Source organism: Electrona antarctica (assembly GCF_951216825.1).
Source record: "Electrona antarctica genome assembly, chromosome: 4".
Taxonomy (NCBI): domain Eukaryota; kingdom Metazoa; phylum Chordata; class Actinopteri; order Myctophiformes; family Myctophidae; genus Electrona; species Electrona antarctica.
In genome coordinates this window covers 44,125,400-44,137,952 of record NC_136809.1, presented here as the reverse complement: position 1 = coordinate 44,137,952, position 12,553 = coordinate 44,125,400, and the positions used below count along the sequence as shown (strand labels likewise).

The 12,553-nt window shown below is 41.4% G+C and overlaps 1 protein-coding gene across 1 annotated transcript in view; it reads left to right on the top strand.

Moving 5' to 3' along the window:
• Positions 1 to 9,063, top strand: part of LOC306921333 (multiple PDZ domain protein-like) — a gene marked incomplete at its 3' end in the record, with an annotated part of 68,034 nt that extends 58,971 nt beyond the window's left edge. Inside the window, exons 38-42 of the mRNA XM_079498442.1 lie at positions 1,476 to 1,598; positions 3,012 to 3,116; positions 4,744 to 4,814; positions 5,524 to 5,647; positions 8,917 to 9,063. Of these exons, the coding sequence (XP_079354568.1) occupies positions 1,476 to 1,598; positions 3,012 to 3,116; positions 4,744 to 4,814; positions 5,524 to 5,647; positions 8,917 to 9,063 (570 nt within the window). The remainder of the gene's footprint in view (positions 1 to 1,475; positions 1,599 to 3,011; positions 3,117 to 4,743; positions 4,815 to 5,523; positions 5,648 to 8,916) is intronic.
• Between the last annotated feature and the right edge of the window lie 3,490 nt (positions 9,064 to 12,553).

Genomic DNA, 12,553 nt, shown 5'->3' with positions numbered 1-12,553 from the left:
GGAGAAAATTAACAATTATGAATTATGTACATATATTTCAAACACTCTAAAGTGTCTCAGATGCTCAGAACTTTAGCCCTATGTCATGAAGGCTTTCTAATATTATATTAAATATGGTAGTTAGTTAATTTCATGCAATTATGAAAGTGTTGAGATTTAATTGTATTTTGTCAGATTGAAACAACTAATCTGAAAACGAATGTTCTGAAAACATTACACTCCTTCTTCCCACAGTATCTGAAGAGTGCCGTGAGACCCGGAAAGTAGTTCTACAAAAGGTGAACTTCAAAATCTCATAGATAGCCCCAACGCTTAGATTTACCTTTGAATTCACATCACACAGTATCTCACATTTTTTTCACAAGAGCAGTAATCTTTTGGGGGTCCTGAAACCAGAAACCATGCAGAGTTCACAATACACTTGTTTTCAGTGGTGGAAAGTAACTAGGTAGGCCTAGGTACATTAAGTGCTATATTTAAGTGCTATATTTATCTACAAAGTATTTCTATTTTTTGATACTTTATGTTTCCTCTCTGCTACATCTCGGAGGCAAATATTGTTTTACTACACAACAATTAAAGTATTTGTCAGTCACCACCTTTACTTACTTATTACTTAATTTAAAGCAGCACTGTGTAAAACTTTTTTTTAAGAATAAAATGTAAGTCCGTCCAATCTGCATAGTACAGTGTGTAAATACAATATAACTTTTGTATAACATTTGGGGTGGCTGCATTTTGTCTCCGTGCTCTTCTATTGAGACATTTCGATCGTGTCAACGGTCATGTCTCACTTAGACACAGGACTGACATTAGTTTAGATCGGGTCAAAGGTCATGTCTCAAAGGTCATGTCTAGGACTGACATTAGTTTAGATGGTGTCAAAGGTCATGTCTCACCCAGACACAGGACTGACATTAGTTTAGATCGGGTCAAAGGTCATGTCTCACCTAGACAGGACTGACATTAGTTTAGATCGGGTCAAAGGTCATGTCTCACCTAGACACAGGACTGACATTAGTTTAGATCGGGTCAAAGGTCATGTCTCACCCAGACACAGGACTGACATTAGTTTAGATCGGGTCAAAGGTCATGTCTCACCCCTAGACACAGGACTGACATTAGTTTTGACCTGATGGTCAAGATTCAATTCATCCCCTCATGATGATCAGATCAGATGTAGATTCTTAATATAAATCGAATACAATCCAATAATATGACTTTGAAATGGACCATTCTGCATAGTAAGTAAAGTAGCCTACCTTTACGTTTGGTACAGTAAGCTTAATTTGATGCCAATAATTGCACTTTTATTCAAGTAAAACATTTACTACAGATTATTTGTGGTATTGCTACTTTTACTCAAGTAAAAAAAATGCTTGTGTGTGTGTGTGTGTGTGTGTGTGTGTGTGTGTGTGTGTGTGTGTGTATGTGTGTGTGCGTGTGCGTGCGTGCGTGCATGACCACCACGTCAGGGCCCGTGTGATTCGCTGGGCATCGGCGTAGCAGGAGGAGTGGGCAGTCCCCATGGCGACGTGCCTCTTTTCATCGTTACCATGGATACGGACGGACTGGCTGCCAAGACAAAACAACTCCAGGTGAGGGTGTGTGTGGTAATGAGGTCCACGCACAATGGGCTCTATGCAGACCGAATAACTCTTCCCGCTTCCCTACTTCCTTCACAGGTGTTACCAATGATACTAATTAAAGGGATATTTCAACTTAAAAAAAATACTTTTGGTCATTTCATCGTCTACTCAGTCTTTTGTGAACAGCCCAGAACTTTTTTAAGTTGCTTGATTCAGTAATTAGATATTTGATATTAATTTTAGCTGCCCCACCCCCTTCCTATACAAAGCCATTATAACTACAAACTCTATTTTAACCATGATAGATTCATCGAAAACAGCCAACCTTTTTTCTGGTGACTGATATTATTATGAATATATTATGAAATATCCCTTTAAGGCTCTGTTCCATTTTGTGTGCAGTGGTTCTCCAAGTTTTTTTTATTTCAAGGACCCCCATAACTCTGACGGTGGACAAGAGTGTCTCAGAGGTGGACACTCTCAGAGTGTCTCAGAGTTGGACACTCTCAGAGTGTCTCAGAGTGTCTCAGGGTGTCCTGAGAGTCTCTCAGAGTGTCTCAGAGTTACACACCCGTACAGGGCCATTTGGAACCCACTCAAGGACACTTTGAGACCCACTGGTGTGGAGTGTTTCCAGTGCACATGCACAATATGCTCAAGGACATTTCTCCTACAGAGAAACGATGTACGAAGGATAAATCCCTTGAGATCTCGTTCTCCCCCATGTTTTCCCCGCGTTTTCGAGGGGGTCCTTTCAGCACAAATATACAAAGCAGAAAGCATACACTACATAAGACAGTACCACACAAACACATCCATGAACACAGACGAAAGCTCTCGCAAAGTTAGCCTCTCCCACCACACAAAATGATCCCAAAGACAACAAACTTTGTATAGGGGCATGCCCATGTAAAACTATATACATACATGATATGTAAAAGTAAATACAGTGTATGAAGTATAAAAGTAAATATAGGAATAATAATAACAATGACTATTGGGTTAGACCAGGTGCGAGCAATATGGACAGTGTGAACTGAATTTGAGAGTGCAAATGTAACAAAATGGACCCAGAATTTGACAGCGTATAGTGACAGGTATCATCTGGGGCAGACGGACAGTTTGAAATATTGCAATGGTATTGCGTGAGTTAGGCTATGTGCACAAATAGCAAGAGCACAGATAGTGCTCTGTGTGTGTGTGTGTGTGTGTGTGTGTGTGTGTGTGCGTGTGCGGACGGACGGACGGACTGATGGAGTTGGTGATGGTAGATGGGTGTCTATGTGTGCTGTGAACACTTTCTGTCATCCACCGCTCTCTGTCTCTCTATCTGTGCGTGTGTGTGCGTGTGTACGTGCGTGTGCGTGCGTGCGTGCGTGCGTGTGCGTGCGTGTGTGTGTGTGTGTGTGCGTGCGCTGTCAGAATGGGGACAGGATTATCAGAATCAATGATGTGTCCACGGAAGGGATGACTCACGTCCATGCAGGAGCCCTGTTAAAGAATGCCATGGGGCCCGTCACTCTGCAGGTAAACAATGCTGATGGACAGTGTGTGTGTGTGTGTGTGTGTGCGTGCGTGTGTGTGCGTGTGTGTGTGTGTGTGTGTGTGTGTGTGTGTGTGTGTGTGTGTGTGTGTGTGTGTGTGTGTGTGTGTGTGTGTGTGTGTGTGTGTGTGTGTGTGTGTGTGTGTGTGTGTGCGTGTGTGTGTGTGCGTGTGTGTGTGTGTGTGCAATAGTCTCACAAGTGTTGCACAGTCTCTGCCTGACACACAGTTAAATCCTGAGGGTTCATTTTGACTCTGGAAGTGTCCAAAATGTAATCAATTATTCTATGGGCCACCACCACCAGGCTCCAGCTCATATACTGTAGTACATGACAGTTGCCAATGTTACCATTGTTTTTGGTTATTATTTATTTGAAGGGCCACTGGTACCTTCTCCAGAGCACAAACTAACTGTAACTAATTGCATAGGAGAATACCACTAATTTTCAACATTTTACTATGTCATTAATATACCTTAGAGGTGTTATGTGGAAATAATAAAAAAGTCCCCCAATTCTGTGTTTCCCAGAAAAATCATTAACAAAAAAATCATTAACATGGTGAAACACATCTTGATGACATCATCAAGATGTGTTTCACCATGTTAATGATTTTTTTTCAGACCTCCAGTTCTAGGAAACACAGAATGGGGGGGACGTTTTTTATTATTTCCACACAACAGCTCTAAGGTATATTAATGACATAGTAAAATGTTGAAAATGAGTGGAATGCCCCTTTAAGTGGATCCATTGTCGTTTCTGTTTTCCAGAGTGGTATGCGTTTTATTGTGCGAGTCTCTAAAATTAACAGCAGAGAGAGAGAGAGAGAGAGAGAGAGAGAGAGAGAGAGAGAGAGAGAATATGTGGATGCCATGCAGTACACTACAGTATATGAAGTCTTCTGGACAAGTAGATTGCATACAATATACCTGCATTATCTGAAAGCTTCAATGGTAAAGATAACTCTGAACACGGAGGTACTTGGTGGGATGGTTCCATGACAGTTCATAGAAAATAATTCCAGCACTCACGTTGTATCCAATAGGATTCTTGTTTATTTTTCAATTTCCCCCCGCAGCAAGCTAGCAACATACGGAGGCCTTCCTCAGCGTAAATCAGATTCACGCTGAGGAAGGCCTCCGGGCCCAAACGTCCATATTGCTTAATTGAAAAATAAACAAGAATCCCATTGGATATAACGTGAGTGCTGGTATTCTTTTCTACGAACTGTATCTACCTGAGCCGTGCACCCGTCACTCTATGACTTGGAACTACTGTATCTACCTGAGCCGTGCACCCGTCACTCTATGACTTGGAACTACTCAACTGAGTGCTTGCAATATCCTCCTTTCTTCATGGTTCCATGACAGGCATGATTTATCTTGACATAATCTCTCCAAGGAAGTAGAAACTAGCTATTTTACAAAGAGTGTGTCTCGTACATTCATTTGAATTCATTGGAAGATTTGAATTGCGTGCGTGTGTGTGCGTGTGCGTGTTTGTGTGTGTGTGTGTGTGTGTGTGTGTGTGTGTGTGTGTGTGTGTGTGTGTGTGTGTGTGTGTGCGCGTGTGCGTGTGCGTGTGCGTGTGCGTGTGTGTGTGTGTGAGTGTAGGTTGCAGCAGGTACTGGGGGATGTGGAGGCCAGGATCACAGCAGTCTGCCATGTTTTCACAACAACCTTTGGTAGGAATCAATATCAGTTTGCTTGGCTGATGTTCTGCTTCTATCGATGCTGGTTTGATTCATTCAGTCAGAGTACAAGAAGAACTCTCTCAGGTTGCCATGACAGTAATTTGGTCTTTCAGCGACGTTGAGCACTGGGACTGGTGTCATTGTAGCAGTTTTCATTTAAAGATGACAACAAAACATTAAAAAGAAAAAAGCTTTCTAGAATGCCGGGCCCAAGTTGTTACGGTATATCTACTGTGTGACAAGCAGCCTAGATCTCAATGCATTTGAGTTTTACAAACTGACTTTTTGAAGGTGTTTTCGAAGGTGTTCTATTCTATTATAGAGAACAATTCATGCAACATCAATCATCTGTATTTTCACATCACAGTTTTAAGTAAAAAGAAAGTGGGTGAAATTTGTTTTTGTGCATAGTGTTTTGTTCCCATCGTGTTATTTTTCCAAGAAAGAAAGAGAAAAAGAGGAGATTAAGGCAAGAAAGACAATTTTAGAAGCTTGTTCCACACACAGACAGCACACTCATAGGGTCTCTCTTAGCTAATTTACAAACGGCACAGCCGTAGGGCTGTAGGCCGTAGGGCCTCTTGTTTCATGTCCTGTTGAAACTCATTTTGATTGTACATTTATTTGAGTAAAACTGCCACATGGTGTCATGATACATGCATTTCAGTTCTGAACTCTTCTCTGTATGCTGGTCGCATAGTGCTCGTATGTACAAGACCATCACACTGGAGAGGGGCTCCTCCGGGCTGGGCTTCAGTATCGTGGGAGGGTTTGGCAGCCCTCATGGAGACCTGCCCATCTACATCAAATCTATCTTCAACAAGGTGAGAGAAAGGGGTACCAGGCTTTAGTTTAGACATACTATTGGTCCGACTGTCATTAGACCGACAACCTACCTCAAACCCTAACCTAACCGCAAGCACGGGAGCAGCGCATGTCCGACCCCATGTCCGACCCCATGTCCGACCCCATGTCCGACCCCATGTCCGACCCCATGTCCGACCCCATGTCCGACCCCATGTCGGTCCGTAGGTGTGTCTAATCTGCCGCGTGTGCATCTTGAGAGAAAGATCATGGAGAGACTTAGGGCCCTATTAAGCAAGTGGAATCTAATTACATATAATTTTACAGTTTTTAAGACGTGGGGGCGGGTGCAATGTCATATTACAATTATGGGCCAGGTAAGAAGCGCTTTCGACACACCGTGGTGTGAGCAAAACGGCCTTGAATTAGTCATGGGAGTGTTTAAGGGAGTTTTGAGGCTTACCCAATGAACATGTCCGTACTATTCTCTTTACGACACCAGCTGATGATGCGCCCTTTTCGGCAAGTGGTATTACATTTCTGCAGACTGGCACCATAGACATGACATGACTTTGTCACATTTGGGTTAATTATTCATATTGCACTGCATGCTGTCACCTTTATGCCTCCAAAGAACAGATCCACAAGCTGTCACAGCCATGATGTGCATAGCTTGTAGGCCTATGTCTCTATTTTGTTAAGTAACTTGCAGTTTTCATTGGAAAGTCATTACAGCGGCGCAGCCATATGCTAAGGGAGGGAGATATACGCACATCGTCACTTAATTTGTTTCTGTTCTAAGCATGAAAAACAGCTGTAAAAATCTTTATTCTAGTTCATTTGATTCATAAATGAATAACTAAGACTTTGAAATGGCACCTACCTATACCTTTCAGATCGGAATGGAACTGCGAGTAGATACGCAGCATTGGCTGGCAAATTGGCAATCCATGCGTAATGTTCCCAGAATCGTCTAACCCCCGAACATACAAGTTCGTTTGATATTGTTTAATTCGATAAAAATAGAACCATGTACCATACAGCGAATGAAAGCAAGATTCCTAAGGAATATGGGGATTTTTACATTTTAAAAAACGGTTGAGAAATGAGAGAACCATGAGTGTTTATAATATCAAATATTATAAGAATAATATGAAAGACAAACGGGCTGTGAAGAGCTCAGCTCACCATCCCGACAAGGAGGAAATATAGCCTATAGTGCATGCACGTATATGCACTGACTGTTGCACACACGCTCTTTATTTGTTTCTATTGAAAAACACCAGTAAAATAACGTTTATTTTATTTTATTTCATTCGAGTCACGACGAAGGAATGAGTTGAAATGCCATACGTGCGCCATGCGTATTGCTGCGGCCCCAATGTTATGGTCTTCGCTCGTAGCATATTATTGAAGAAGAATTGAGTCGGGTGTGATACAGCGTATGAAAGCAAACCTCCCAATGAGTATGGAGATGTTTTAATTTCTAAAAAAGGTTGAGAAATGAGCGATATATGACCCTTTATAATCTCAACGAGAAATCCAGAAAACTCGCTGTTGCCATGTGTCATAGAAACAAGTAAATAGGTCTATAAACATACTCCCAAAAGAATCGCATATAAATGAAATGAAATGAAATCTATATTTACCCAGGGTATCTGGGCTAAGCTCAAGAACTTGTTTCCAGCCAGGCCCTGCTCATAGAACACATTTCATCGTAGTGGTTGATGCCTTGTTCAAGGGCATTTCAGCGGTGGTAATTTTAACGTGTCGGGCGGCTGGTTCGAACTGGGAACCTTCCGGTATCTAGACCGCGCCGCTATCCGTTCGGCCACCGCTGCCACACCGCTACCATAACAGGGGTCTACAACCTATTTTAAATGAAGTGCCATGTTTTTATTTTCTAGATAGTGAGTCTGCCATATCAAGATTCCTTTTAATGACACCACATTAAAATTTCCAGCATATTTTGATTGTCCACAAATATAAAGTTCTTCCTTCTTTTTACATATTTTCTTGCACATTGTTAGAATGATCATTATAAATATATATCCCCCTGCAGTCAGAGTTCATTGTTTTAATGAATGAATGTGATGCATTGTGAGCTGGTAGATCTGCTATTTTCAAAAGTAATCTTTGAAAAAAGTGACAATTGTGGAATATTTTTGAAAAATGTTATTGAAACATTTAAAAACACAAATCTGTCATGGGGGTCACTGGCTTAGTTGGGCAAATGCATTAATCTGGGGGTCCTTGACATGGGAATGTCGCTGTGTGAGGATCACTGGTTTAAACAACATTAGGAGAAAAGCCCAAATAAGCACTTTAGAAACAAGAAAAGCAACCACAACTACCAATATTTACAAGCATCTTTGCAGAAAAAGAAGCCGCTTATAATAAACAGACATGGCAACACTCCAGCAGCACTCCAGAGCCGCTCAAGTGTAAAATGAAACAGTGCTTTTTGCTTTTAAGACGTGGTCAGACCCAGGCGGAATCGGTATGCGCTGAGTGTTTTTAGGTCAAGGGGCTTAATAGCAAATTAGCGCAAAGCGAAAATAATTAACATATGGACACTCCCCCAATGCTAAATTATGCAGGAACGTGGTATTCCATATGAGTGAGCGCTCACCACAGCTTCCATAATACGAAAAGGCGCAGAGCGAGGGCGAAATCTGTATTACCGCATGGGTTTTTCGTCTTGCTTAATAGGGCTCTTAATGTTAAAGGGACATTTCACCCCATTTGCAACCAGATGTTATTTTAATTAATGTTTAGGGTACAAGAAACACTTTCCTGGGGTTCTGGTGTGTGTGTGATATGTGTTTTTAGATGTTTTAGTATTTCAAAGTGACAGTGGTGACATAGACACTGCAGGTCTCACTTCCTTCCTGGACTACAGTAACTACAGTCTCAGTAAAACAGCCCTCTCCACAAGCAGGAGCAGTGCAGCAAAGCATTGTGGCCATTGTAGGAATTCAGTAATCCAGTCAAAGCTTAGTCAAACACACAGACTACATTATTTTTCGGGCCATAGGGTGCAAATTTCAAATTGTGCTACTGTTATCTACCGTTAACATTGAGTGACTGCAGTTTCTTCCAGCGGTGAAATGTCCCTTTAATGTCAACATATCGTCGCTGTTGGGTAGAATATGTCCAAAGATGTTACCTTTCAGTCAGAAGTTTAGGGGAGGGAGACCTTGACATTGTAATGTTTGAGAACCATTGAGATAGAGTAATAGAATCTCTGATCTTAACGTCATGTTGATCCCCTTCGTGTGCTTCATAGGGCGCAGCCATAGAGGACGGCAGGCTGCAGCGTGGAGATCAGATCATTGCCGCGAATGGACACTGTCTGGAGGGCGTGAATCACTCTGAGGCCGTAGACATCCTCAAGAGAACCAAGGGAACTGTAGTTCTTACCGTACTCTCGTGAGACCCATTTTGATGATGTCCACCAAGTTAGAATTTCACAGACGGACATATAGCCACATTCTGTAGTTGCTTTACATACAGGTGGAAAGGCATCAGGTAGCATAAGCAATAAGTCGAAGCTACCTCTTTATTGGAATAAATAGGGACATATTGATTGTACACAGTATACCGTATTACCTAACTCTATGTTGACATAATATCTCACTTGGGATAAGCTGTCATCCCAATTATTCTTTTATCAAAACAAATAGGATATTTTGAATATTACAAATGAAAATATGTTTTTTACAAGAGTTTTTACTTACTCACCACCAGTAAATTAGATAAGGTAGATAACACCATCATCATGCTAGTATCTTCATAACCGTCATAAGAGATATACCAGGAGATACAGTGACGTGACTCATTTATACTTAGTTAGTATGCTTGTGTCTTGAACCAAAAATAGCCCAAGCTGTATTTAACCAGGCCTAAATATGCTGTCATGTAGGCGGAGGGGAAGCGGCTGTGAGATGGCAGTTTGGTACATTAAAGAGGTCTTTACTTCAAGGGTATCTCGAATATCACAACTTAAAACTATACATTCAAACACACTCACTATGAATGACTTAACTGACTCCGATTAGTGTAATGGAGAGATTTATCTCGAGACTGTGATTTGGATTCATTACTGTCTCTTGAAGTATATTTTGGCCATTCCACTCCTCCTGATGCCCAAAAGTAAGTGTGGCACAGGCACATGATACCCAGAAAATATGCCAATATTTTTTTATGACACTGAAGGTTTAGGAAATGTACCTGTGAAAATGTTTTGCATTAATGTCCCACCTTCATGACTGTAATACAAATTGTGTCACTGCTTCTGTATTCGTGATTCGTGTATTACAGAATTACATCTATATGTAAATTAGATCACTTGTTGTAATCCAAAACAATAAGAAGAACAATAGCATTGGTTTTTGATCTGTTACATACAGCTGCTAATTACAGTTATTTAAAGCATCTGTTGTATATCACATGCTTATAGAACTGCAAGATCAGCTTGGATTTATTTCATGTTTTCTTTGACTCAGTTATAATTCTTTTGTAGTATGTGAGTTTTGTTAACATGAATGCAACAACTGTACAATGTGAAACATGAATGGAACAGTTGTGGTGTTGTAGAATGTGCAACATAATCTAACAGTTTTGTTACTGTAGAACGTGTAACATTGACAACTTACAAAGAATGTCGAGACATTTTGCTGTTTCTTTTCATTTAGGTTTTTATATGCTTTCATCATGAGTAACATAAGTGTTAATTTAACTGCGGTTTATGTTATTTCCCTTCTGGCAGTAGTCATTAGAATGACTTGTGATCGTATTAAACATGCATTTGGTAGAGTTCTGAATCCTGACCTTTCACAGCTGGTAAAAGACTTAAGAGTGTGCTCAGCTCACTAAGATTCTAAGTGATGACACTGAGCCAGTCTCTTTGAATAGGTTAGCCTTGGTACTATAGCCAATTATTATGGCACCTTTTCACACTCTCTGTCTCTCTGTATTCTCTTTCTCACAACTACAGTATGGCTGGTATATAGGCATGAATAAGCCCTACCTATCTTTTACAATAAAGATAAATATTGCTTAAAAAAACCCCACACATTATTAAACTTTTTGGTGGAACTGAGCAGCACCAGCACCAAATAATCTAAATGGGGTTATTTACTGTTTTAAGATTTATAGATAATTTGGGCTAAATTAATTTAAGTTACTTTCAAACAATTTCAACGGATGTAGCCTACAGTATACAGACCAGTGTAGCCTACATTGAAATGCTATAGTTTACCTATAGACTAGGGAGGTGAAAGTGAGCTACAGTATTAATGGAAGGTATTAGCATGACTTTTTCATTGATGGCATGTAAAGAAAAAACTTTTCTGTTTCCAATGTTTGTGTTTTGAGGAGACATGACTTGGAGACCCAAGGAACGTGTCATGATTGCCATCATCAGAAACATCAGGAAAAAATGGGTTCCTCAATCCTACAAATATGAGACAAATGTTGGCTCAATTATAAACACAGTTACCACTTAGGCCTGCTGCTTTACTCGAGCACTCACAAATCTGCAGCCAAGCTATCAGTTGGCTCAATTAATTTGCACAAAGTTGCTCAAACTCATCCATCCATCCATCCATCTACAACCACTTATCTGTATAGTCGGGTCGCGGGGGCAAACACCTCCACCAGAGAGCTCCAGACTTCTCCCTCCAGAGCAACATTAGTAACTGCCCCCTAGGGATCCCTAGGCGTTCCAAGGCCAGTGAGTTGATGTAATCCCTCCATGCTCCAACTCACCTTGATGCAAATGGTATTTGTCCAGACCAACACGACTAGCTTGCAAAACTCTGGACAAACTAGGCAGTGGTGTTCAAATATGATAGCTACTGCATGCATTGCCTATTTCTTGTCTCATATGTTAACAAACAAATGCTTGGCCGCCATTTTAGAAATGGCTAATTAAAAACCAAGCATCACCCCCCACTCGCAGTACGTGTATTGTTACTGTTACAGTGAGAGTGAGGTCTAGCCAACACCAACTCGGGATTCCTGGATCGCTGCCCTCCACAATTTCCTATCCAACACCAGGTTCTTGAGTTCTGCAGTGTTGTCAGCCAAGCTGTCGCGCCGCGTCACATCTACATAGGTGGTACGCTTCTTTCCCCTCCTGGCTTTGCCCTGGGTTGGCTCCCATAGAGTCAATAAACTTGCCTCAAGTTCTGGGTGCCTGATGCAGTGCCCTGCCAGCCTCAGCCTCTCTCAGACTTTGTCAGTGACCCGTGGTTGGTCCCCATAGAGGTCCACATTTCTTATGCGGTGTGTCCGTCAACTCGCCGTGTCATATCCATCATGCACCGCGCAGCTGGATCTCCTGCTTTACTTTGAAATGAATCCACAATCTTTTGACTTGACCAATCAACAGAGCCAGTGTGTCGTCACTAAAAAGGATGAATGTGAAAAAAGAAACCATAGGCTGGTGCTGCGTGTCACTCCTCGTCTCTCTCTCTCCCTCCTGTCAGTCTACTGTCCTCTACATAAAGGCATAAAAGACCAAACATTAAAAAACAAAAACAAAAAAACAATAGCCTATAACTTTTCTTTATTTTGTTCTGGCCGATTTAGGAACGCCATGCTGGGGGACCGTGGAACACCATAAAACAGAAATGTTCAAATATTTATTCTACTGTTTCTTAAGCCTTGTCATGTACATTTGAAGCTTCTGCTGTGGAGGGATTTCTCGGTTTCTCCCCGTTAGTGGACAGCAGTGCAGTCAGTGGCACTGAAAACAATCCTGAGGGAGAAGCGCTCCAGCCATATAAATTGGAAAATAGTACAGACTTGCACGTACACTTGGCCTGCTCATCTCACACCGCTCAGAGTATTCTTTGCCAACATCAGATCTTTTGCAACGTTTGTCTTCGAAGTCCCCCAAGAGACCTGCAGTCCTGGAG